General features: G+C 41.7%; 1 protein-coding gene across 1 annotated transcript in view; it reads left to right on the top strand.

The window, feature by feature from the left end:
* The window catches only part of SPARCL1 (SPARC like 1), a 54236-nt gene extending 28850 nt beyond the window's left edge, over positions 1–25386 (top strand). The window contains exons 2-11 of the mRNA XM_055589070.1: positions 2826–2889; positions 6698–6865; positions 7372–8337; positions 9802–9874; positions 11173–11291; positions 12016–12136; positions 14246–14382; positions 16711–16859; positions 17970–18118; positions 24939–25386. Coding sequence (XP_055445045.1) covers positions 2836–2889; positions 6698–6865; positions 7372–8337; positions 9802–9874; positions 11173–11291; positions 12016–12136; positions 14246–14382; positions 16711–16859; positions 17970–18118; positions 24939–24967 — 1965 coding nt within the window. The 5' untranslated portion in view covers positions 2826–2835 and the 3' untranslated portion in view covers positions 24968–25386. The remainder of the gene's footprint in view (positions 1–2825; positions 2890–6697; positions 6866–7371; positions 8338–9801; positions 9875–11172; positions 11292–12015; positions 12137–14245; positions 14383–16710; positions 16860–17969; positions 18119–24938) is intronic.
* Positions 25387–26174: the final 788 nt, after the last annotated feature.

The following is a 26174-nucleotide window of genomic DNA, read 5'->3' as shown; positions in this document are numbered from 1 at the left end:
ATGGCCGAGTCCCTTTGCTGTCCACCTGAATTTGTCACAACATTGTTAATTGGATATATAACAATACAAAATAAAAAAATTTTTAAATAAAATAAAATTAACCATCACAGGTGTTATCCCCATTTTCAGATGAGGAATCTGAGGCTCAGAGGGTTAAGTAATTTGCCAAAGATTCCATGGATGGCAAGTGTGGGTTCACGTTCAACCATATGTGTTTCTAATCCCAAAGTACCATGTTCCTTCTACTAAGCCAGTAGTTCCAAATCAGGTGAGTTTGCCCTCCAGGGTGACTTGGCAATGTCTAGAAATACTGTTGATTGTCATAACGTGTGGGGCTTAGGGGACTTGCCACTGACATGTGGTGGGTGGAAGAAGTCAGCAATGCTACAAACATCCTACAACTCACAGGACAGCCTCCACCACTAAGAATTATCCCGCCCCAGATGTTAATTGTGCCAAGATAAAGACACCCTGTGCTAAACTATACTATTTTATATTTTAACAGTTTTCTAAAACAGTAGAAAAATAATATGCTGATCTAAAACATAAATGATTCAGTTCAGTTCAGTTACTCAGTTGTGTCTGACTCTTTGTGACCCCATGAATCACAGCACGCCAGGCCTCCCTGTCCATCACCAACTCCCGGAGTTCACTCAGACTCATGTCCATCGAGTCAGTGATACCATCCAGCCATCTCATCCTCTGTCGTCCCCTTCTCCTCCTGCCCCCAATCCCTCCCAGCATCAGGGTCTTTTCCAATGAGTCAACTCTTCGCATGAGGTGGCCAAAGTATTGGAGTTTCAGCTTCAGCATCAGTCCTTCCAATGAACACCCAGGACTAATCTCCTTCAGAATGGACTGGTTGGATCTCCTTGCAGTCCAAGGGCCTCTCAAGAGTCTTCTCCAACACCACACTTCAAAAGCATCAATTCTTTGGCGCTCAGCTTTCTTCACATACATGACCACTGGAAAACTATAGCCTTGAGTAGACAGACCTTTGTTGGCAAAGTGATGTCTCTGCTTTTGAATATGCTATCTAGGTTGGTCATAACTTTCCTCCCATGGAGTAAGCGTCTTTTAATTTCATGGCTGCAATCACCATCTGCAGTGATTTGGGAGCCCCCCAAAATAAAATCTGACACTGTTTCCACTGTTTCCCCTGTTTCCCCATCTATTTCCCATGAAGTGATGGAGCCAGATGCCATGATCTTCGTTTTCTGAATGTTCAGCTTTAAGCCAACTCTTTTACTCTCCTCTTTCACTTTCATCAAGAGGCTTTTTAGTTCTTCTTCACTTTCTGCCATAAGGGTGGTGTCATCTGCATATCTGAGGTTATTGATATTTCTCCCGGCAATCTTGATTCCACCTTGTGCTTCTTCTAGCCCAGCGTTTCTCATGATGTACTCTGCATATAAGTTAAATAAGCAGGGTGACAATATACAGCCTTGACATACTCCTTTTCCTATTTGGAACCAGTCTGTTGTTCCATGTCCAGTTCTAACTGTTGCTTCCTGACCTGCATATAGGTTTCTCAAGAGGCAGATCAGGTGGTCTGGTAATCCCATCTCTTTCAGAATTTTCCACAGTTGATTGTGATCCACACAGTCAAAGGCTTTGGCATAGTCAATAAAGCAGAAATAGATGTTTTTCTGGAACTCTCTTGCTTTTTTGATGATCCAGCAGATGTTGGCAATTTGATCTCTGGTTCCTCTGCCTTTTCTAAAACCAGCTTTAATATCTGGAAGTTCATGGTTCACGTACTGCTAAAGCCTGGCTTACAGAATTTTGAGCATTACTCTACTAGCGTGTGAGATGACTAGAGTTCCATAAATTTAATAAATACTGATGGAATGAGTGTGTGAATATTAAACTCTAGATTAAGATTTTAATAGCTTTAGCTGCCTTTGAAAATTTGGGAAGAGTAAGTGATGGGTACATGAGAAATTATTTTTAAAAGGGAGTCAGTTTCTAGATCCAGACAGAAGCAAAATATTGTTCAAGAAAAGAAATTTAAAAATGATTCAACACAAGAAATTACTATTTGGCTCAGTTGTGAAGAATATTTACATTGTCATAATGTTAAATAATGATTTAAACAGGAATTGTGATACAGTTACTTTAGTAAGAGGGGGAAAAGGGAGAAGAATATTGTGTATATGTGTGCATGTATGTTGTGTGCATGTGTGTGTGTGTGTGAAGTGATAGCTGATATAGTATTAAATCAGTTGGATAATGTTTAATATTAATACATTTTTAAATACTCACTTAAGCATTTATTTTAAAATATGAGTAACTAACAGAAGAAACTGCTCCCTTTCCTTAAAACATCAAAGTATTATTTAAGCTCTAGGGATGCGTTTATATATAAAACTATGACTGTAAGAAAAATCATCTAAGACAGTCATCTCGCATTTCTAAAACTCTGCACTGAATGCGTGAGTTTCTCCAATACCAAGAAGCAGTTTGTTGAATCCAAACCTAACACACTATATTACTTTACTTTGTGACTTTTACATTCATTGTGAACACTTACAAACCTTCAGACCTAAGATCTGCACACACCTCCAATTAAGGAAGCGCAGTCACCAACAGAGACGAGTTCTGCCAAACACAGCTGGGCCAAAAAATCCAGGAGCGGTCTCACTGGGGCACCACTGGGTAAAAACTGTCATGAATCTGTCTTTTCAGACACGTTAATCCACAAAGACAAGTGCCTTTAAACACAAAGGACAGTATCAAGCTCAGGATTTGTTAAGAAGAATATCTTTTAACTTCTTACAAAGAAACTTTTACCCATGACTGTTAATTATCTTCTTGATTTACAGGTCTAGAACAATGAAGACTGTGGTTTTTTTCCTATGCATTTTGGGAGCTGCAGGTGCTATTCCGGTAACTGTCCTTTCCTCTGTTGTTACTCAGTTCTCTCCCTCCTGACATTCAGTTTAGGAATCCTCCATTTAAAAAAAAAATGTTCTTGAGCTTGTGCTATTTACTTAGGAATGTGTTAATCATATCACTTGATTTTATAAAGCCCTAAACTGGTAAGAAATAAACAGATCAAGGACTGCTGCTGCTGCTGCTGCTAAGTCGCTTCAGTCGTGTCCGACTCTGTGCCACCCCATAGACGGCAGCCCACCAGGCTCCCCCATCCCTGGGATTCTCCAGGCAAGAACACTGGAGTGGGTTGCCATTTCTTTCTCCAGTGCATAAAAGTGTGAAGTGAAAGTGAAGTCGCTCAGTCGTGTCTGACTCTTAGCAACCCCATGGACTGTGGCCCACCAGGCTCCTCCATCCATGGGATTTTCCAGGCAAGAGTACTGGAGTGGGGTGCCATTGCCTTCTCCAGATCAAGGACAGCCCCAACCAAAAAATAAATAAGTAAATAAGTGTTCTTATATAATAGTTTAAAATTCTTTTTTAATTTTAATCATTTTATTTTTCCCATGCAGGGAATGAATGACTAGTAAAAATGAAATAAGACACTTTCTCAAAATAAATTTCTTCAAGAACTATCAGTCTCTACAAATATAAATATAAGTGAAACTGTTTGCTAACAGTCTATTAACCAAATACCAAAGAGAAAAGGAAGAAATAAATTCTCCTATGGAAGTTCACCATACTAATATGAGAAATCTAAGAAATCAGTTTGAGAAATCTTGGAGCAAATACCCACTCTTCAGTAGTATTTTCTGCAAGATCAATACATCCTGACTGAGAAATTCTGAGTCTATAATAAAAACAGGAACCAAGAGGTTAGGCACAGGAAAATGATATAAATTAATCAGATCCTAATTTATCCTTGGAGATATGTCCCAGCAAGCATGCTGAAAGCAGACAGGACTAAAACATTCTTTTCTTCACACCCAGATATACTGGCCCCAGCATTCACCCTGTAATAAATCAGCCACACAGAAAGCAGATCGTTTGAGACTGTGTCAGCAGCCTCAAAATATCTGAAAGCTGTCTTTGTTTCTTCATTTGATTATAGCTTGGCTGATCATTTGGCTATCTCCCAAGAGATCTATCTATATCATCCTTAGTCAAACTAAGGGATTTGTGCCTTTTTTCCCTTTTTACCAAATGAAGGAATCAACCTTCTTAAAACAGATGAAGCACTTTATCTCTTGCCCCTTCCCTCCCTGTCTATTGCATCCAAGATTCTGTCCTTGCTTTTTGGATAGCTTCTGGTTGCCATCTGTGTCGGCAGGGATAAACATCATGCCACCCAGACCAATAGTTCTTAGAAAACAGAATTTGTGACCACCCCTGAGAACCGTGCTTAAGTAGCAAGGAGCTACTCCAGCTGGAATTATACACTGTCCTCTGAAATTACAGAAGTGGAAGCACTATTTTCAGCATAGAGGGAAGTTCCCACAGAACCATTGTTTTATTGCCCTTGCCTTGCTGTCGCCACAAATGTAAACAGGCATCAGAAGTGTCTTTGAACTGAATGTTTGAATGGCACGCCTGTCTACAGACATATTCCACATGTTGCCCTATTAGGAAAACGTGTTTTAATGCAGATTCGGTCCATTGGCAAAAAGCAAAGTATCTTTTCAAATGATGTACCTATGAAAACTATTGTATCATTTTTCCCACCTGCCTGAATTCTCCAGAAATCAGTGGGTTCTGTATGGTTAGGAGATTCCACACGGATTTCCAGAGGGTATGTTGTTACAAATGTACACATGGACAGAATGATGAAACAGAATTTTGCCTTTGAAAATTCCTGAAAGATAAGCGGTCGTGTTTTTCATGCATTTCTTCCAGCTTGCTGAGGGGGCGTGGGGGAGGCAGGACACGGACCAGGGGAGCAACTCTCCACAAAGCCAAGATCCCCAGCCACTACGTCATCCATCAGGCCGAACTGGCCACCGTTCTTTCTCCACATTCCTATGAGGGCTTTTCTGGAGGGGTCTTCCCTGGTGGCTCAATCAGTAAAGAATCCACCTTCAATGCAGGAGACCCAGGTTTGATCCCATGGTCTGGAAGATCCCCTGGAAAAGGGAATGGCAACCACTCCAGTATTCTTGCCTGAGAAAACCCCACGGACAGAGGGGCCTGGTGGGCTACAGTCCACGGGGTTGCAAGAGTTGGACACGACTTTGCAACTAAATCACCAGCACCACGCGTTTAAGACTTTGCCTTCCACTGCAGGGGGTACAGGCTCAATTTCTGGTCAGGGTGCTAAGAACTCACATACCTTGCGGCCAAAAAACCAAAACACAAAACAGAAGCAACATTGTAACAAATTTAGTAGAGACTTTAAAAACTGGTCCACATAAAAGATCTTCTTAAAAAAGTTTCTCTGGATACTTTATTCAAATATGGTCATTCCTTTTAGTTGAAAAGATAATAAGCAAGAGAGGAAGCCACATCTTAAAAAACCTCATACACTATATATTTCTTTATATTATACAATCAACAATACAGGACTTGCTAATGGAGTAGACGAGTCAATGCAAATAAAATCTGAGTTTTATACCTACAGCTGGACCTGCCTGACATCTGAGCATCCACAATATCTCTCTAACAAAAATCTGTGATAAATACCTGCCTAAGATACCAGACAGTTCATATTATTACCACTGTAGGATATTACTACTGGCTATAGTAATATTTCACTTGGATTATCCCTTTAAAATACAGAAAATGTGTTATATACTTAGCCTTATCTTGATATTTCTTCTCCTTGCACCTTTATTTTTTTTTTTAATTTTATTTTATTTTTAGACTTTACATAACTGTATTAGTTTACATAGACTTTACATAACTGTATTAGGTTCAGGATGGGGAACACATGTATACCTGTGGCGGATTCATTTTGATATTTGGCAAAACTAATACAGTTATGTAAACTCCTTGCACCTTTAGAGATGAGAAAGTAGAGATGAACAATTTGTCAAACCACCGACAGACAGTAAATAGCACAGTCGAAACTTGAAGCAAGGTCTCTTGGCTCTACGTCCAGTTGTTTGACTTTCCCATCAAGCCTCACTGCCCACCTCTTCATCTATGCCTCCAATCTTGCTAGAAATAGAACCATTCCTCTAGAGGAAACAATATTCAATAGCTATTCAACCCTACTAGGCCTGGTGTCCTGTTTCATATAGTTTATTAATTAGTTCAAGATTCAATTATTTTTTACTATTATACATGATTTCTCAATGGATACAAGACTGATAGTGTTAGGAAATATATGTAAATACAGAATAAAGGACTTATAACTTTTTCTGCTAATTATCAGTGAGCACTTGTAAATTAACTTAAGAAAATGTTCAATGCAATGATAACCTATGATTAATCTGACTTCAATCTGACTTTATGCTAAAGAGTTTTCAAAATCGTGAAGTTTAAATGTTTTGTAAAAGTTTGAAATAATTCCAAAAAATGATTTTGGAAATAATTTCAAAATAATTCCAAAAGTCAAAAGTTGCTATTCTTGAGATCATTGTGCCCTATTTTCCCCTAGTCTCTGCAATATAACTTCTTTAATCATGACTGGGATTTTGTTATCACTTAAGATTATATTCTGACTATTTGCTTATATCTTTAAAAATTCTAGAGAGTATCTTTTTGCTGATTACAAATGAAATATATTACCACTAACAATGATGACAAGAAAAAATAACTAGAAATTGTAAGCATTAACATCTAGGCATGAATAACACAAGTCAGTTTTTAATTTTTTTTTCAGACACAAGCAAGGTTCCTATCTGATCATTCCAACCCAACTGCTGACTCCTTGAGTTTCTTCCAAGAGGCTGAAACATCTGAGCACACTGCAATCCCTCTTGTAGAGGTTGAAGATGCAGAAAATGAAAAGGAAACTGCAACATCCATAGAAGACCATTCCCAACATACGGTAAAAGGAATACAGATGTACTAGGACAATTTTTTAAGTCTCCAAAGGCCTCAATTTTAAAGCATGGTTAAACAGACTACCTTATTCACTCTAAGTTTAATTTTTTTAAGGTGATGATCATAGAAATACATGTATATGTATGACTGAGTCCCTTTGCTGTCCACCTGAAACTATCCCAACATTGTTCATTGGCTGTATGCCAATATAAAATGAAAAGTTTTTTAAAAAAAGATAATGATCATATCAACTGCTTCCAATCTCTAAAAGAATTGTGAGGATTAATGAGTTTTACTTCTTGGGCTGAAGTGGTACATAATTCTTATATTTCACAAAATTCAAATTCAGGTTAAACTCGTAGTTGTTGAATGTGAAAAACATCATAAATAAGTTTATAAGACATTGTTTGAAGAAAAAGAATAATGACTATTCAGTGTTGCTTATGAATTGCAAATATGATGTAGATTAACATTATCATTTGTTTCAAGAATAAACTTTTTTCTTTTCAGCCTGAAAAATCTTCATTGCTAAAGTCAAAGGAGGAAAACCATGACCAGTCAGCAGATCAGAAAGAGAGTTACAAGCAAAATCTGGGATTACAGGACCAAGAGAAAACTGCAAGTGACTTAACTGAGAATTTGGAGTATTCACCAACTGAAGGCACATTGGACCTAAAAGAAGACATGAGTGAACCTCAAAAGGAGAAACTCCCAGAGAGCTTCCTTGCTCATGATGTTAGTTCCATTGTAGATTCTAACCAACAAGAAAGCATCACAAAGACAGAGGAAAACCAAGAACAACCTGTAGATGACTCCCATCCTCAGTTGAACAGTCAAGACCTAAGTGATCAAGGAAACCAAGATCAGGACACAAATGGAGAAGAGGAAGGAGAGAAAGAGCCAGGTGAAGTGGGTACCCACAACGATGGAGAAGAAAGGGAGACAGAGCTTCCCAATGAGCCTTCTAACAACAAGCAGGAAGAAGACAGTACCCAATCAGATGCTGTTTTGGAAGAGTCCTATCAACCAACTCAAGAAAGCAAGATGCAGAAAGAGGAACTTGAACAGGGTAGCCGAGAACAAGAAGAGGAAAACACCAATGCAGAAACGGAAGAAGAAACTGCATCAAAAATCGACAAGCCCAGTCAAGATACAGAATGGCAGAGCCAAGAAGGAAAGCCTGGCCCTGAAGTTATCAGCAACCATGAGGAGATGGATAAAAAGACCCTTTCTGAACCTCTATTGGTGGAGCCTACTGATGGTGTTAACGACGTGGCCATAAATCATGGGGCTAAGGATGACAGCGATGATGGCCCCAGATACGATGCAAGTGAGGACGACTTCACCCCAAGTGAGGAGTTCCTGAAGAATGAAAGAGCTCAGTCCATTTACTATCACATGGAATATGAGGAGCAAATAGAAAAGGCACTAGAGAATGAGAACGTATATTCCAGTGAACCTGTAGAAAACCAACGGGTGAGATTATTTTCAATGATGCTTGTCTGATAAAGCGGTTAGCTTTATCAACAACAAAAAAATAGCCATGACCTTTCTCTGTGTTCTTGCAATCTCTTGTGCTTATCTCTCAGTACCTTAGTAAAATATTTGATAATTATGTATTTTTCTCTGCATCTCCATCGTTAGCCTGAAAATACCTGTTTTATATGGGTTCCCCTAGAAGCAGACCCTGGATTTTAGTGCAGTGTGTTTGAGAGGTACAGGGACAAAGAGGAGTGGAGAAGGGATTCAGGAAAGAAAAGGACGGTAATCAGTGATACATCGGTAAAACCATGTAATGCAGGTTTCTCTGAATTATCGAATTTGGAGAGTGAAGGAGCTATGGCTTTTACCTAAGCTGAGAGCTACTAGGAGAGGTGTCAATTTCCAAGTATTTCTGATCTATCCTTGAGAAGGCCTTCTAGAGTATCATGGTTTTCCAGGCACCAGGACGCAGATACTGGCAGCAGAAAGTTCCTGGTGCTAACTAGAAAGGTAAATTCTAACAGATATGAGGCTGGGAGCTGTGACAACAGCTGCTTTCTTGCCTTGAGAGCAGACACCAGCTCAGTCAGGCTGAATCACCAATATCTTGCAAAATGCCTCTAACATAATAGATCCAGCAATGTTTGTTGACTTAGCTTATAGGCAACGAACAAAGACTTCAGCCACAACTTTATTCAGCAGACATGCACCAAAATGATAATCAGGGAACAGCAACAGGGTGGGGGAAAGGAAGAAACACATTGTTATTTGGTTGTTTAATCATTTGGAGCTTTCAAGCAAAACCCTGGCAGGAACCCACCAGAAGAACCTGATATAGCTTTTTGGTAGGCAAGGTGGACAGTCATTTTGATTCCTGAGAACTCTGCTGCCATTCTAAGGTAGGAGTTTTCTTACATTTGACAAACCTGCTAAAAAACTTTTCCCAACAGCTTCATAGAGATTACTGACGTAATCGTGTCTTAAGAGGATTGCATGGTAATACCACATTTCTACTGTCTTCCCAAACCAAACAGGGAGGTTCCAACTTTGCTTCTGGTGTTGGTTCCAACTTTTACTGGGTAAACCCAGACATACACCACTGAGCCCAGTTAATAAAGATAACAAATCCTGTTTTCAAAGGGCTACTGTCTCTTTCTACCACTGTGGCTCGTGTCTCCCTCTGAGATCTAAAATGATTGGGATAGGGACTTCCCTGGTGTCCAGTGGTTAACACTCTGTGCTGCCAATTCGAGGGGCATGGGTTCCATTCCTGGTCAGAGAAGTAAGATCTCATATGCCATGCAGTGTGGCCAAGAAAAAAATTTTTTAATAATAATTGAAGTAAAATAAAATGATTGAGGTATGAAAAGATCTGTGAAGGGATGCACAGTGAAACTATAAATAATGGCACAGCTTTCCTCTAAACATAATTCCACTTCTGCTTTTGTTATTATACAGGCCAAGAAAGCAGAGAGCTCACCGAAAGAAGATGAGAGTTCAACTGAAGACAACACGAGGGTGCACAGTGTCGGTGAGAATGGGCTAAGCCCACTGTCTGTGACTGTATCAGGGGAGAGATGGAACGGGCCATGCTGGGCTATCCCCACCTCTTCATCAGAATTTTTCCTCTCCCAATTCCTCCCCTAGGAAATACTCCCATAAATTGCTAACATTCTCCTGTGCATATCTGATAGACAACTATGGTTAACTGTGTTTACAAACTGGAAGTCCAGTTGCAATATTACTGGTAGAATTCTTTTTCTCAAAATCGTTTTGCTTTGAAAAAGCATTAATTCTGCCTTATTTACACTCAAACCCATAACTTAAGAATTTAGATTCGATATTTAATTAAGATCTAATATCAATCTTCGGAGAAGGCGATGGCACCCCACTCCAGTACTCTTGCCTGGAAAATCCCATGGACAGAGGAGCCTGGTGGGCTGCGGTCCATGGGGTCGCTAAGAGTCGGACACGACTGAGCGACTTCACTTTCACTTTTCACTTTCATGCATTGGAGAAGGAAATGGCAACCCACTCCAGTGTTCTTGCCTGGAGAATCCCAGAGACGGGGAAGCCTGGTGGGCTGCCGTCTATGGGGTCGCACAGAGTCGGACACGACTGAAGTAACTTAGCAGCAATATCAATCTTTGAGTTTCCCTGGTGGCTCAGATGGTAAAGAATCAGCCTGCAATGTAGAAGACCTGGGTTTGATCTCTGGGTCAGGAAGATCCCCTGGAGAACAGAATAGCTACCCACTCCAGTATTCCTGCTGGAGAATTCCATAGACAGAGGACTCCAGTGAAGTACAGTTCACAGGGTCACAAAGAGTCGTACACAACTGAGTGACTAACACTTTCAATCTCAGTCTCACACCCCAATCACAAAATTTTAAATTTCAACCAATAAAATTCTCGTGGCTTATTTACCTTTTGACCAATTTGCACAGCCTGGAACTATAGGTGTCAGACTATGACCATTACAGGCTGGCCAAGAAGAACTGTTTGTTATTTTTAAATCCCCAATCCAAACTGTACAGAAATCTAGCGTATTGTGTAAAATAGCCTCATACCAGAGAGTCCCACTTGAAAACCAACACATTCATTATGAGGGAGGAGATGTATGTAGCATGCAGCTGATTCACTTTGTTGTACAGCAGAAACTAACACAACATTGTAAAATCATTATACTCCTCTAATAAAAAAATTTTTTTAATTTCTAATGTTTCCCCAAATTTTCTCTTACCCATGAATATGGAACTATCTGGGTGAATCTGAGTTTATGTACTCAATTTAGCTTTGTCCATGTTTCCTGTCCAAATTTTTCTGTTAGATTCTTGCCTGAGCTTCCAGTGCAAAAGAGGACACATCTGCAAGGCTGATCAACATGGAAAACCCCACTGTGTCTGCCAAGATCCAGCATCTTGTCCTCCTACAAAACTCCTTGACCAAGTAAGTATTTTACAAAATGGTCTTTAAGGGACATCAAACAGTTGGGTGATTTGAGTTGAATGGAAGTAATTTGCAATGGAAATTTTTGTTTAAAAAAAAAATGTAGGGACTTCCCTGGCAGTCCAGTGGTTAAGAATTCACCTGGCAATGCAGGGGACACAGGTTCAATCCCTGAACGGGGAAGATCCCTCATGCCCATGCCATAGAGCAACTAAACTCATCAACAAGAGAAGCCACCATGGTGAGAAGCCCTTCCACTGCAACTAGAGAGCAGCCTCCACCGTACAACTAGAGGAAGCCCATATGCAGCAATGAAGACTCAGCACAGTCAAAAATTTAAAAATTAAGTTTAAAAAGAAGTAAATGTCCAGGTTATCATCTGATATTTAAATAATAGCCAAGAGAAACAAATACCAACAAAATCAAAGAATTTCAACTGTGCCTTCAAATAATAATGGCATTTATGTAGAATTCATTTTAAAACTCATTCTATCCTTGGAATCATCTGCAATTTTTATTCTGCGTTTATCAGCTAAATTATCATCACCATGGGTATAAGTTAGTTGATTTGGGGCGTCAGATGGGATAGGTTACGGTTTTAATAGCATCCCCTAACTGACCACATTTTTGGCTCAGTAGTTGGTTAAACAGCCTTTAAAGAGCAGAGTATTTTCCCAATGAACATTCGTCAACTTGAGGTTTTTCTTGTGCTTATCTTTCCTAGGTTTGTGGCACTGACAATCAGACCTATGCCAGCTCCTGTCATCTCTTTGCTACTAAGTGCAGAATGGAGAGGACGAAAAAGGGGCACCAACTGCAGCTGGATTACTTTGGAGCCTGCAAATGTAAGAGTCCATCACTACTGCCATCTGCCATTGCCAAAAGAGTTTGGGGTGAACCTGAATAAAATATATAATACATATGTATTCATATATATATATATGGGTTCCCTAGTAGCTCAGCTGATAAAGACTCCACCTGCAATGCAGGAGACCCTGGTTCAGTCCCTGGGTTGCGAAGATCCCCTTGAGGAGGCATAGCTACCCACTTCTTGCCTGGAGAATCTCATGGACACAGGAGCCTGGTGGGCTACAGTCCATGGGGTCTCAAAAAGTTGGGTATGACTGAGCAACTAAGCACAGCACAGCACTCATATATATGCAGACAACATGAACAACAAAATCTAATGTAGTTCTGAATTCAGGCTGTATATTAAGATAACTGGGAAGGCTTTTTTTTTTTTTAATTAGAAGAATGGAGACTTCCCTGGTGGCCCAGTGGTTGGGACGCCACGCTTCCAATGCCAGGGACGCAGGCTCCATCCACAGTTGGGGAACTAAGATTCCATGTGCCTTGCACCGCAGCCAAAATAAATGAAATAAAATAAATTTTTAAAATAAAAATTAGAAGAAGAACTCCTAGGCTTTAACCATAAGTGATTCTGATTTAATTGGACTGAGTTGGAACCTTGGCATTGTTCTTTCATTTGTTTTCAAAGTAACCTAGACAATTCTAATGTGCAGCCAGGGTTCCAAACCACTATGATAATGTTATCCACTTAATAACTGAGATGAATCATTGGAATTTTGTTAAATTAGTTGTCCTCTTCCCAAGTTAAAGTCTGCCAAGAAGTTTAATGACAACTTATTCTTCCAGACTTTTCGAAAAATTGTCTTCCTTCCCCAGGATACTCTCAATTGTGTTTGCATCTGCTGGTCGCTAAATGATTCTCCACATGAGCAGTGCTCACTAACCTCTCCTGTCCTTCCGGACACATGAAAGGAGTCTGTTTCTCAATCCCCTTGATGTTAGATGCAGCCACACGAGTTGCTTTGTCCAGTGAAATCTGGGCAAAAATCATCCCTGTGAGCTCTGGGCAGAGCATTCAAGAGCTGGTGTATGGGGACTTCCCTGGTGGTCCAGTGGTTCAGACTTCACCTTCCAAAGCAGGGGGTGAGGGTTCAGTCCCTGATTGGGAAGTTAAGACCCTACATGCTTCTTGATCAAAAAACCAGAGCATAAAACAGAAGCAATATTATAACAAATTCAGTAAAGACTTTAAAAATGGACCACATCCCCAAAAATTCTAAAAAATAAAAAAAAAAAAAGATCTGATCTGACTTTAAAAAAAAAAATAAATGAACTGGTGTATGGCTCTCCATGCTCCCTTCACCTGGTGTTGAGATGGTGGTGTCTCCCTTACCCTAAACCCCAGAGAGACTGAGATGAGCAGAGCTCAGTTGCCAACTTGTATGGGACATGTAGCAGGATTGAGAAATAAATGCTTGATGTGATACACAACATAACGGTCAGCACTGCTGTCTGATATATTTGAAAGTTGCCAAGAGAGTAGATTCTGAAAGTTCTCACCAGAAGGAAATAAAAAATGGAGGTCACTATACAAGGTTATTAATGTTAACCAAACTTGCTGTGCTATCCATTACACAATATATACGTATGTAAAGTCATTATGCTATACGCCTTAAACTTACCGGGTGGTATGTCAATTATACCTGAAAAAAAAAAAATGTTCCTTTAAGTCGAGATTTAATGTTATTATCACAGTATTAGCTGACTTCTGCCTTTTTCTCTTTTCTCCTAATAAATAACTCTTGTGACCTCCACCTCTGAATTCCGACTCTCTGGTTCTAGAGCAGTGGTTCCCAGTCCTGGCTGCACATCACAGTTACTTACAGAGCTTTTAAAGCATCCTGATTCCTAGGCTCCATGCTAGATCAATCAAATCATTGAAAGGCTGCTGGCATCTGGTATGGCTTTACAATGCTTCTGGCAATTGTGTTTCGGCAGCAGGATAAAGGACCACTGTTGTGACAGAGGACCAGTGAGGCTGCTATCAGTCACCGGAAGGTGTTAAGCATCCTGTTATGAAGACTTTTCCTGGGACAGGAGTAAAACTTCAAAATTAAAATCGGTGTACTTTCTGTTTGGAACAGCTATTCCTGCTTGTACGGACTTCGAAGTGACCCAGTTTCCTCTAAGGATGAGAGACTGGCTCAAGAATATCCTTATGCAGCTTTATGAACCTAACCCTGAGCACTCTGGATATCTGAACGAGAAGCAGAGAAATAAAGTAAGTTATCCACGGTCAGCTACCCAGTCTGTCTACCAGGAAAAAAGGTATGGGGCGGGAGGGAGGTATGGTGAAGGCTTACCTTCCTCTGTAAAACCACACCTGGTTGATACATATGGAAGAACACAATAGTAGAGGTCATTGTTCATGCCCCAAAGTTTGGGACACGACCAACCCCCGCCCCCTCCATTTCTACACACAGGGCAGGGGCCTTAGCAAGGGCTCTGGAACTCAGACCCACAGCAAGCTCTACTGACCTCAATTCAGTGTTCATATCTTCAGACCCAGACATATTCTTTAAATCTAAACCTCTTTCTTGCCCTCATAGGCCAGACACAGATTTATGATATAAGATCAGTTCAGTTCAGTCACTCAGTCGTGTCCGACTCTTTGTGACCCCATGGACTGCAGCACACCAGGCCTCCCTGTCCATCACTAACTCCCAGAGTTTACTCAGACTCATGTCCATTGAGTTGGTGATGCCATCCAACCATCTCATCCTCTGATAAATCCATTATTAACAATGTCAGTAATATATTAAGAAGAAAAAGGGCAGAATATTGGTTCTAGAAGTTCCCAGGGGAAAACTATCATCTGATAGTTACTGAGTGTATACCAGGTACCTGGAATTGATTTACATGCTGGAAATACAGCAACGAGGAACCCCCCGGAGGCTCAGAGGGAAAGAACAAGCCTGCAATGCAGGAGGCGCAGGAGACCCAAGTTTGACCCCTGGATAGGGAAGACCCCCCTGGAGGAGGGCATGGCAACCCACTCCAGTATTCTTGCCATGGACAGAGGAGCCTGGCGAGCTACAGTCCATGGGCTCACAAAGAGTCGGACACTACTGAAGCGACTTAGCATGCGCAATACAGCAGTGAAGCAAACAAAAAAAAAATCTCTGGTGTCATGAACTTATATTCTGAGCAAAGAGACAATATATAGTTATAAACATGCATGCTAAATCACTTCAGTCATGTCCAGCTCTTTGTGACGCCATGGACCACACAATAGCCTGCCAGGTTCCTCTGTCCATGGGATTCTCCAGGCAAGAATACTGGAGTGGGTTTCCATGCCTTCCTCCAGGGGATCCTCCTGACCCAGGGATCAAACCCTTGTCTCCAGCATTTCCTACATAGGCAGGTGGGTTCTTTACCACTAGTGCCAGCTGGGAAGCCCATGTTAAGTCAAGTCAAGTCAAGTTGCTCACTCAGTCGTGTCTGACTCTTTGCGACCCCATGGACTGTAGCCCACCAGGCTCCTCCGTCCATGGGATTCTCCAGGCAAGAATACTGGAGTGGGTTGCCATTTTCTTCCCCAGGGGATCTTCCCGACCCAGGGATCGAACCCAGGTCTCCCGCATTGCAGGCAGATGCTTTAACCTCTGAGCCACCAGGGAAGCCTTGGGAAGCCCATGTATGTGTACATAATTATGGGGCTTCCCAGGTGGTGCTTGTGGTAAAGAACATTAGATACAAAACAGGGACATTTCAGTGAAGATACTACGTGGCATCAAAACAAGACTAACCTGAGATGCAACAGGCACTGGATGGAAATACTTAGACCAGGGTCCCCAACCTCCAGGATCTGATGCCTGATGATCTGAGGTGGAGCTGATGTAAAGACACTAGAAATAAAGTGTGCAATAAATGTAATGTGCTCAAAAGTGAAGTGAAGTTTCTCAATCGTGTACAACTCTTTGTGACCCCATGGACTCTAGCCCACCAGGCTCCTCCATCTATTGGATTTCCCAGGCAATAATACTAGAGTGGGTTGCCATTTCTTTCTCCAGGGAATCTTCTTGACCCAGGGATCAAACCCAGGTCTCCTACATTGCAGACAGACTCTTTACCCTCTGAGCCACCAATCATTCCAAAACCTTTCCCTCCTCTGGGTCTATGGAAAAACTGTTTTCCATGAAACCAGTCCCTGGTGCCATGAAGTCTGGGGACCACTGACTTAGAGAATTGAGAATGGAGCATGCCAATGGGGAAGAGCAGGACTTTTTGCCAACTAAGTGCCTAGATCAGTTCAGCCCTTTTCATTCAAACCTTCTCATTGTTTTAAGAAACATGATGGACATTATTTGGTTAAAAGATCAAAAAAAGATTTAAATTTCTTCAAAAACCACAGGATTTTTTTACTGTTAGCTATTATTCTATGGAGAGAGGCTATAGTGTTGATTAGTTAGAAGGCGTGTAATTTATTCTCAAATAACATTCTGGTTTTGTTTTCCTCTGTTATGTTACAATGACTCTTCAAGTAAAGTTTATTATGATAATTCCATTACACTTGTCTGATTCTCTGATGATCCTCTCCCTTTCGAAGGTCAAGAAAATTTACCTGGATGAAAAGAGACTCTTGGCTGGAGACCATTCCATCGACCTTCTCTTAAGAGACTTTAAGAAAAACTACCACATGTACGTGTATCCTGTGCATTGGCAGTTCAGCGAGCTGGACCAGCATCCTCGGGACAGGTAAGAGCTGTCCACCTTCCCATCACTAGGTCATGCCCCTGATATAATGGCTAGTTGCTTATACCAAGAGAATTCTAAACAGATTTAGGAAACTTCCCGCTATCCACTGGAGAACACAGAAATGCCAAACAAATATGGCTAGGAGTCTACATACAAAGCTGCTTTGAAACTAACAGAATATGGCATGCCTTTGCTCCCTAGTTCACTTGTTAGGGTCCAGCCCCCCCACAGAGACTCTTTCAACTCTTTCTCATTTTTTAAAAAAGATTTCTTTATTTGGCTGCACTGAGTCTTAGTTGCAGCATGTGGGATCTAGTTCCCTGACCAGGGATTGAACCTGGGCCCCCTGCACTGCAAACTCGAAGTCTTAGCCACTGGACCACCAGGGAAGTCCCAACTTGTTCTCATTCTTTTTTTAAAAAAATTATTTACGTATTCATATTTTTGGCTGTGCTGGGTCTTGTTGCTGTACGGGCTTTTCTCTAGTTGCGGCAAGCGGGGGTTACTCTGCAGTTGTGATACACAGGCTTCTCGTTGCGGTGGCTTCTCTAGTTGCAAACCACGGGTTCTAGGACTTGTGGGCTCAGTAGCGGCAGCTCCCGGGCTCTAGAGCACAGGCTCAATAGTTGTGGTGCACGGTCTTAGCTACTTCCCGGCATGCGGGATCCTCCCAGATCAGGGATCGAACACGTGTCTTCTGCACTAACAGTTCGACTCCTTACCACTGACCCAACAGGGAAGCCCTCTTTCTCATTCTTGATCCTAAATTTCCAAGATATTCTGATGGACCCCACTTGAGTCAGATGCCTACAATCAGGTAGGCCAGTGGTAAGAGCTAGGTTGCGTAAACATGATTCTTGGGGTGCATCCCAATAAATTTAGGGTGGAGGGAGGACAGTTCCTAGTGAAGAAGGAAACCTTATGCATTGACACTCAAAAAGCTGCACCTTACCCATAAACAGTTTATTTCATTTGTAGCTTTTCATGAACATACTATGTATTTGCCATCCTCGGTAACCTTGTGAAAGAAAAAAGCCCTTGGTGATCTGAAGAGTCCACTTTTCATACATCAATTACTCAGTTAACTGGCTGCCATTTGTCTCGTTGCAGAGTCCTGACCCACTCTGAGCTCGCGCCTTTGCGAGCATCTCTCGTGCCCATGGAACACTGCATAACACGCTTCTTTGAAGAGTGTGACCCCAACAAGGATAAGCACATCACCCTGAAGGAGTGGGGCCACTGCTTTGAAATTAAAGAAGGTAAATTGATCATCAGCCCAGGGAGAGGGGTGCTCTCTTCCCTCAGGCAAGCCCTAAGCCCTGCAGTTCCCAGAGAGGTCCTGCTTGCTGCGTGTTAGACTGCAACCCAGAAGCCACAGGCTGGCAGAGTCCCCGGCAGAACCGCTGCCACTGCAAGGTCATTTCTTAATCTGTTCCAAAGGCTGTGCCAGGGTGCTCAGTCACTCAGTCACGTCTGACTCCTTGTGAACCCCTGGACTGTAGCCCGCCAGGCTCCTCTGTCCATGGGATTTTCTAGGCAAGAGTACTGGAGTGGGTTGCCATTCCCTTCCCCAGGAGATCTTTCGGACCCAAGGATTGAACCCACATCTCCTGCATCTCCTGCACTGGCAGGTGGATTTTTTTTAACCACTGAGCCACCTGTTCTAAAGGGTAGCAAGGGTGAATATTTAAGAGATAAAGGATCTGAGGTCTCAGAAATTGGTTAAACCTAAGAAAGTGATGTGAACTCCAAGAGCTGAGTCAAATCTCAGAAGGCTACCCTTCTAAGCAAGGAAGGAAGGATTTTATATCCTTCCTTAATTTGAATATTGGGCCTAACTTTAAAAATTGTATGTGAAACTGAAACTCCAGTACTTTGGCCACCTGATGCGAAGAGCTGACTCATTGGAAAATACCTTGATGCTGGGAAAGATTGAGGGTGAAGGGGGTGACAGAGGATGAGATAGTTGGATGGCATCACCAACTCAATGGACATGAGTTTGAGCAAACTCCAGGAGATAGTGAAGGACAGGAAAGCCTGGTGTGCTGCGGTCTATGGGATCACAGAGGTAGACACAACTTAGTGACTGAGCAAAAACAGTGTGATTGTTGAACAACAAGACTGAACAACCACAGTGTGTTGTCAATCAAACAGCAAGCTTGATTCTGAAAATCGGAGATGCCAGAAGAATCTTAGAATTTATTACCAAATACAAAAGATGTTCACCAGTTGTGCCCAGATATAACTCCTTTAATCCAAAAGGAATTCCCCCTGCAAGTGGAGGTATTTAAATTTAGACATTTATTTTGCTAGGCTATGTCTTAATCTACTTCCTTTTCTTTTCCTAAGTTACAGTCAATTTTTTTTTAGCAACCATGCTTTTAATAATCAAGATATGAAACACAGTCAAAAATGAGCAATCAAATCTAGTTGCTGAATATAAATCAACAATGAACATCAAATCTCTAGAGCAGAGGTTTGACCCATATGTTCACAACATACATACATGTAGGGTGAATATACAATCAAAAAGTAAAAGAAAAGTAAGTTCATCAAAGGTCAGAGTTTCCCCAAAAGAGGGAATCTGTGGGAACTTCCCTTTAAAAATATTCTTCATGCACATGTGTGATGCCTTGACATTGGAAAGAAAGAGTTGGAATATGAGGATTTAGTCATTTATGGATAAACAGATAAGCATCTCTGTACAATGTTATTCTATGAAATAAACAGAACTGTAGTGAGCCAAGAATGAATAAGCACCTGAAAGTGAAAGCTTAGTCGCTCAGTCACATCTGACTCCTTGAGAACAGATGGACTGTAGCCCGCCAGGCTCCTGTGTCCATGGGATTTTCCAGGCAGGAATGCTGGAGTGGGTTGCCGTGCCCTTCTCCAGGGGATCTTCCCGATGCAAGGATTGAACCCGGGTCTCTTGCATTGCAGGCAGATTCTGTACTGTCTGAGCCACCAGAGAAGCCTGATAACATAAGCACAATTGTAATGAGCAAACAATGAAGAAGCACCTCACCCTGTGTATTAGTTGTGTGTTTCTGCACAACGAATTGCCCTAAAGGTTAGAAGTTTAAAACCTCTCTCACAGTTTCTGAGGATCAGGAATCCCTGGTAGTTTACCTGGATGGATCTGCTTTAGGATCCACGCTGAGGATCCATGCTTTAGGATCCGCTCTAAGCTCATTTACATGGCTGTCGGCAGGAGCCTTCAGTTCCTCATCATGTGGTCCCTTCCATGGTGCTGCTCATAACATGGTATCTGGTTTCCTCCAGAGCAAGTGATCAGAGAGAGACGGAAGGAGAGAGAGAGTCCAAGACAGAAGCCGCAATGTCTTTTAGGACTAATCTCAGAAGTGACATTTTTATGCCATGTTCTGTTTGTCACACAGTTGAACCCTGCCACAGTGCGGGAGGAGATCACAGGAGATGGGAATCACTTGGGGCCCTCATGGAGACTGGCGACCACATACTGTTTGCCCCCTATTAGCATCAATAGGCAGAGAAGGCAATGGCAACCCACTTACTCTTGCCTGTACTCTTGCCCAAGTACTCTTGCCTGGAAAATCCCATGGACAGAGGAGCCTGGTAGGCTGCAGTCCATGGGGTCGCTAAGAGTCGGGCACGACTGACTTCACTTTCACTTTTCACCTTCATGCACTGGAGAAGGAAATGGCAACCCACTCCAGTATTCTTGGCCTGGAGAATCCCAGGGACGGGGAGCCTGACGGGCTGCTGTCTATGCGGTCGCACAGAGTTGGGCATGACTGAAGCGACTTAGCAGCAGCAGCAGCATCAGTAAGAAGTTAACGGGAAGTTAAGAATGAGACTCAAGCAAATAATGCCAATTTCCTTTCTAACATCTCTTCTGTAAACACAGAATATGTGTTATCTATGTGGCTCAGAAGGTAAAGCATCTGCCTGCAATGAGGGAGACCTGGGTTCGATCCCTGGGTAGAGAAGATCCCCTGGAGAAGGAAATGGCAACCCACTCCAGTATTCTTGCCTGGAAAATTTCATGGATGGAGGAGCCTGGTAGGCTACAGTCCATGGGGTCTCGAACAGTGGGACACGACTGAGTGATTTTACTTTCACTTTCATAGATATCTAACATCTATCTTACACACTCACATACATCCCTAAAAAGGGTTAACACAGTTTTTCCAATTGCCATGTTAAAAAAACAAAATATACCCAAGCTTCCCCACCTCCTCCTCTCCACCAGAATCAAGAGAAAAATTTAGCTGAGACAGGACATATTTATGCACACCCTCTTAATTTTAAGAGTGCGATCCAAAGGCAAATTTAAACAGAGGCCATTTCAGGAACCCAGTTGCCCTTCACTGTTCGTTTTGAAACTTCTGGCAGCTCTTCAGCACGTGGGCGCACTCAGGCCTTGTGCTGGCTGGTTGTCTGGGAGAAGTAGAAAGAGCTTCAAATTCAGCTACTAGCAAAGCCCCTAATGATCTTGTTTGTTCACTGTGGTTTGGCCATGATTATGTTATTTAGAAGAAAGGAAAGATTTATCATAGAGTAAGCCAATAAAGCAGATATTAAATATTCAGTCGGAACATGTAAACAAGTACTGATTTGGGATGCAGCTAGGGAAAAAAAAAAAAAAAAGGCGATTTGAAGGCATACCCTTTACTCCCTTAGGACTGAGAAATCCACAGGGTAAAATACATGTTAGCCAGTGTTGTCCTGAATTTTAACTCCCTTTGCTCTGAACTAGATGTGCTCAAATATTCCAGCTCTGTCATTAACGAGCTCTGCGGATTAGGGCATGCCACTTAACCTCGGCAAGTCTCATCTTCCTTGTGTGTAAAATGGGATTCAATGCAGAGGTGACGAGTCTTATTTATTGAATACCTATGACATACCATGGACTGACACATATCCACGTGAATCTTTAGGAAAACCTTCCAAGTAAGACTAACGGGAGAAACAAGTCACATCATGCAGGTCCTACTAAGCCAGTTAAAGACGTTATCCTCAGAGTACTGGAGGATCACCAAAGTGCTTTAAACAGGGCAGTGATTTCACTGGATTTGTATTTAAGAAAGATTCTTCTGGTTACATTGTGGAAAAGCCAGAGAACCCTTGTGGTAAATCCAGGCAAGAACTGATGAGAACTTGAATTAGGGCAGTTGTAGTGGGGGTCGCACAGAGTCGGACATGACTGAAGAGACTTAGCAGCAGCAGCAGCAGTGGGGGGGAAAGACAAGTAAACATATTTCAACTATATTTATTTTATTTTTTATTTATTTGTATATTTTCTTGGCCTGGCCACGCAGCATGTGGGATCTTAGTTCCCCTACCAGGGATTGAACCCGTGGCCCCTGTGTTGGAAGCACAGAGTCTTAACCGCTAGACTGCCAGAGAAGTCCCCTTAAATATATTTTTAAATATCAACATATTCAAGATATAGTTGAGAATACAAACATATTCAATATGTATAGTGTGTAGAAATAATAAGACAATGTTTGATAAGAAATACGTGGAGGCGGGAAGCCAGCAGTTGAGAGACTAAGAGGAAGAGGGGTACAGTGCCCAGGTTCCTGGCTCAGGCTGGGCAGACCAAGGAGAGGTACTTTCCACTGAAACAGTAAGCACAAGAACAGAAGCTGGTTTGGGGAAAATGTTAAATCCCATTTGGGACACATTGAGTTTTCAAGTCCTGACAGCATACAGTTGATAGTTGAATATATGGGTCTGCTTTTCAAGACAGAGTTGGGAAGTTGAAATACGTATTTGGGGATTGCCAGCATACAGAAAATAACTGATACCAGGGAAGGAAATCAATTCCCTAAGGAAAAGGTGCCGAGTTACATGGGAAAGGGTCTTGCATTGAGTACCAAGGAGCAACATCCAGACAATGGACAGAGGAGGACGGAGTTCGTGAAGGAGAATGAAGAGGCTCCTGCAAGGAAAAAGAAAAGAGGAGAGGGCCACATCTCTGGAGGTGTTTCAAAGAGGAGGAAGAGACCACAGTTCCACATGCTGCTGAGAAGTAAAGTTAAAAAGAATTTCCAGTGGATGTAGAAATAAGGATACCTTGGAAGAGCTGTTTTTGTGAAATGGTCGAGATGAAAGCCAGACACAGTAAGAAAGAAGAGGTGATGAGAAAGACTAAAGGGAGGAGGTTTGAAGGCAGGAATGAGTTAGAGAGGGATACAGAGTTGAGGGAAGCATTTCTGAGAATAAAAGAGGCTTGAGCTCTCACTCATTCATTCATTCCTTCAAGAAATCTTTACTGGCAGTCTGCACAGTGCCAGGCACTGCTCTCAAGGCTGGATATGCAGCATAGTTAAACATTAATGGGAAGGGCCTGGTTAAAAAAAGAAGGAAAAGGAAAGACTGTGGATATAAGAAAAAAAGAGGAAAATGGGGGTGAAGAGACCCTGAACACAGGCAGAGGATTAGCTTCCAAGTCAACAGGAGGGCTGAGTGCGGAAGAATTGATACTTTCAAACTAGAGAAGCGTGGTGCTAGAGAAGACTCTTGAGAGTCCCTTGGACAGCAAGGAGATCAAACCAGTCAATCCTAAAGGAAATCAACTCTGAATATTCATTGGAAGGACAGGTGCTGAAGCTCTAATACTTTGGCCACCTGATGACTCATTGGAAAAGACCCTGATGCTGGGAAAGATTGAAGGCAAAAGGAGAAGGGGGCGGCAGAGGATGAGATGGTTAGAGAGCATCACCAACTCAATGGACATGAATTTCATCAAGTTCCGGGAGTTGGTGATGGACAGGGGGAAGCCTGGTGCACTGCAGTCTATGGGGTTGCAAAGAGTCAGACACGACTGAGCGACTAAACAATAGGAGGAACATCTCTCATCCAAACAACAGAAAGAAGACAAAAAGTATGAGTGCAAATATAAGTAAATTTATGAGTAAGCAGACTATTATCCCTACTTTACAAATGAAGCCAGTGCTCAAGAGAAATACACCAGAAGTCTGTACTCTTCCCCTCTCTGGGGCAAGATGAAGACTGACATCAGGCAGGGAAACTGCCTGGTGTTCCAGACAGGTTTCAGTTCAGTTCAGTCACTCAGTTGTGTCCGACTCTTTGCAACCCCATGAATTGCAGCACGCCAGGCCTCCCTGTCCATCACCAAGTCCCAGAGCTTGTCCAAACTCATGTATACTTCTATTTATTTGGGTTATATCTCAGCAACCCTTATAGATTAGTCCAGTAAGTCCCCTACATACGAATGAGTTCCGTTCCCAGAGCACGTTCAATTGGTTCGTTAAGTCCAACAACGTGTGCCTAGGTACCCATCTAATACAATCAGCTACATACAACTGCTCTTACGCTTGCTTCTGGACATCCTGGGTTTGAAATAAAGATACTATACTACTGTACTCTATACAGTGCTGTAAAGTACACAAAAGCATAGCTAATTGTAGAGGGTGCGTGCATGTGACAATGTATACCAGATATGAACGAACTTATGTGACTGGACTTAAGAATGCATGTTCACATCCTTGAAAGTTCGCAGCTTGAAGCTTCGTATGTAGGAGACTTACTATTTGGCAGTTCTTGGCTAGGTTTCCCCTCAACCTCCTCTATCACCGGTTATCACACTACATCAGAACTACCCGTGTGCTCAGTTGCACAGTCATGTCCAATTCTTTGCAACCCCATGCACTGTAGCCCACCAGGCTCCTCTGTCTGTGGGATTTCCCAGGCAAGAGTACTGGAGTGGGTTGCCATTTCCTTCTCCAGGGGATCTTCCTGCCCCAGGGATCGAACACATGTGTCCTGTGTCTCCTACATTACAGGTAGATTCTTTACTGCTGAACCACCGAGGAAGTCACAACTAGCTGCAGAGCTTTCCTAAATGTATACATGTCATTGGTCCACCCCTAGGGATGCTGATTCAGGAGGCCAGGAGCTAGGCCCAAGGATATGTATTTTTTCAAGTTTCATGGGTTAACACCCTTCCAGGACTGAGAACCACTGTCGTACTGCCTTATTCATGGCTTCTCTGATGCCCTAGTTCTAACATGGTTTATGTTACTGCTCTGACTACTTTCTAAAAGCATGTTTATGTTTGTTTTTTTACAGAAGACATAGATGAAAATCTCCTGTTTTGAATTAAGATTTGAAAGAACTCAAAATACCCAGCCTCCTCCTTTGTTCTGACCACTTCTGAAGTATATCCAATGTGATACTTGTAGATTTATATTTAGCAAAATGCTTGCATGTCTGAGAAGACAATGAGAGTAACTGCTTGATAACAGTATAGGCACCGGGCATTTACCATTAGCTTTAGAAATAAAACTTTAAACTTAAAGAGTCAATATATGTAAAATATTGTACACTGTGAACAGGAGTTTAACTCATTACTCTCTGCATCCATTTTTAATATACTTAAAGATTATAAAGCTAAAAAAATACATTCATTTTGTCCATAGTATCATGTGCACTTCAAAAAAGTGAAATAAGTCTCTTTGTTACTGGTGTGTGTTATTGTCAATATCTTAATATCCTAATAAAAATCCATATACATCCAACGCTTATTCAAGTTTATTTACAGTCATTTAGTTAAATAATTATACATGAATGACCAAGCCAGGGCTCATAGTTCATATCAAATCACACTTTCTAAAACCTACTACTTAAAAAAAAAAGTGAGAATAAGTTCATCAGTACCATTTTTCTAGATTTCTAGTTTGTTTTCTCTTTCTGATTTACTTCACTCTGTGTAATAGGCTCTAGGTTCATCCACCTCATTAGAAGTGACTCTAACGAAAAAAAAAAAAAAAAAAAGAAGTGACTCTAACGGCAAAGGAGATGCAGACATAAGAGAAGAGACTTGTAAATACACTGGGGGAAGGAGAGGGTGGGACAAATTGAGAGAGCAGCATTGAGACATATACATCGCCATGCGTAAAATCAGAGAGCCAGTGGGAATTTGCTGTGTAACACAGGGAACTCAGAGCTGGTGCTCTGAGACAACCTCCAGGGGTGGGATGGGTGGGAAGTGGGAGGGAGGTTCAAGAGAGAGGGGACACATGATAACTCTGGCTGATTCACGTTGATGTATGGTAGAAACCAACACAATATTATAAAGCAATTCCCCTCCAATTAAAAATAAATAAATTAAAAACAAAAAGTGTGAGTGTGGTTGAGGGGGATGTTTCCTATGGCAAACAAATATTCAGTTGTTAAATGGTAGCTGCTCATCAATGTTTTTTGTCATAATTTAAGTTTAAACAGAAAAAAACTAAAGTCAAGCACTCTTCACCAAAGTCAGTTTAAAATAAGGATGATTATACACTGCTTGATACAACTAATTTT

Source organism: Bubalus kerabau, chromosome 7 (genome assembly GCF_029407905.1).
Source record: "Bubalus kerabau isolate K-KA32 ecotype Philippines breed swamp buffalo chromosome 7, PCC_UOA_SB_1v2, whole genome shotgun sequence".
Taxonomy (NCBI): Eukaryota; Metazoa; Chordata; class Mammalia; order Artiodactyla; family Bovidae; genus Bubalus; species Bubalus kerabau.
Note: the sequence above shows the minus strand (reverse complement) of the source record. Positions and strands in the feature narration are given on the sequence as shown.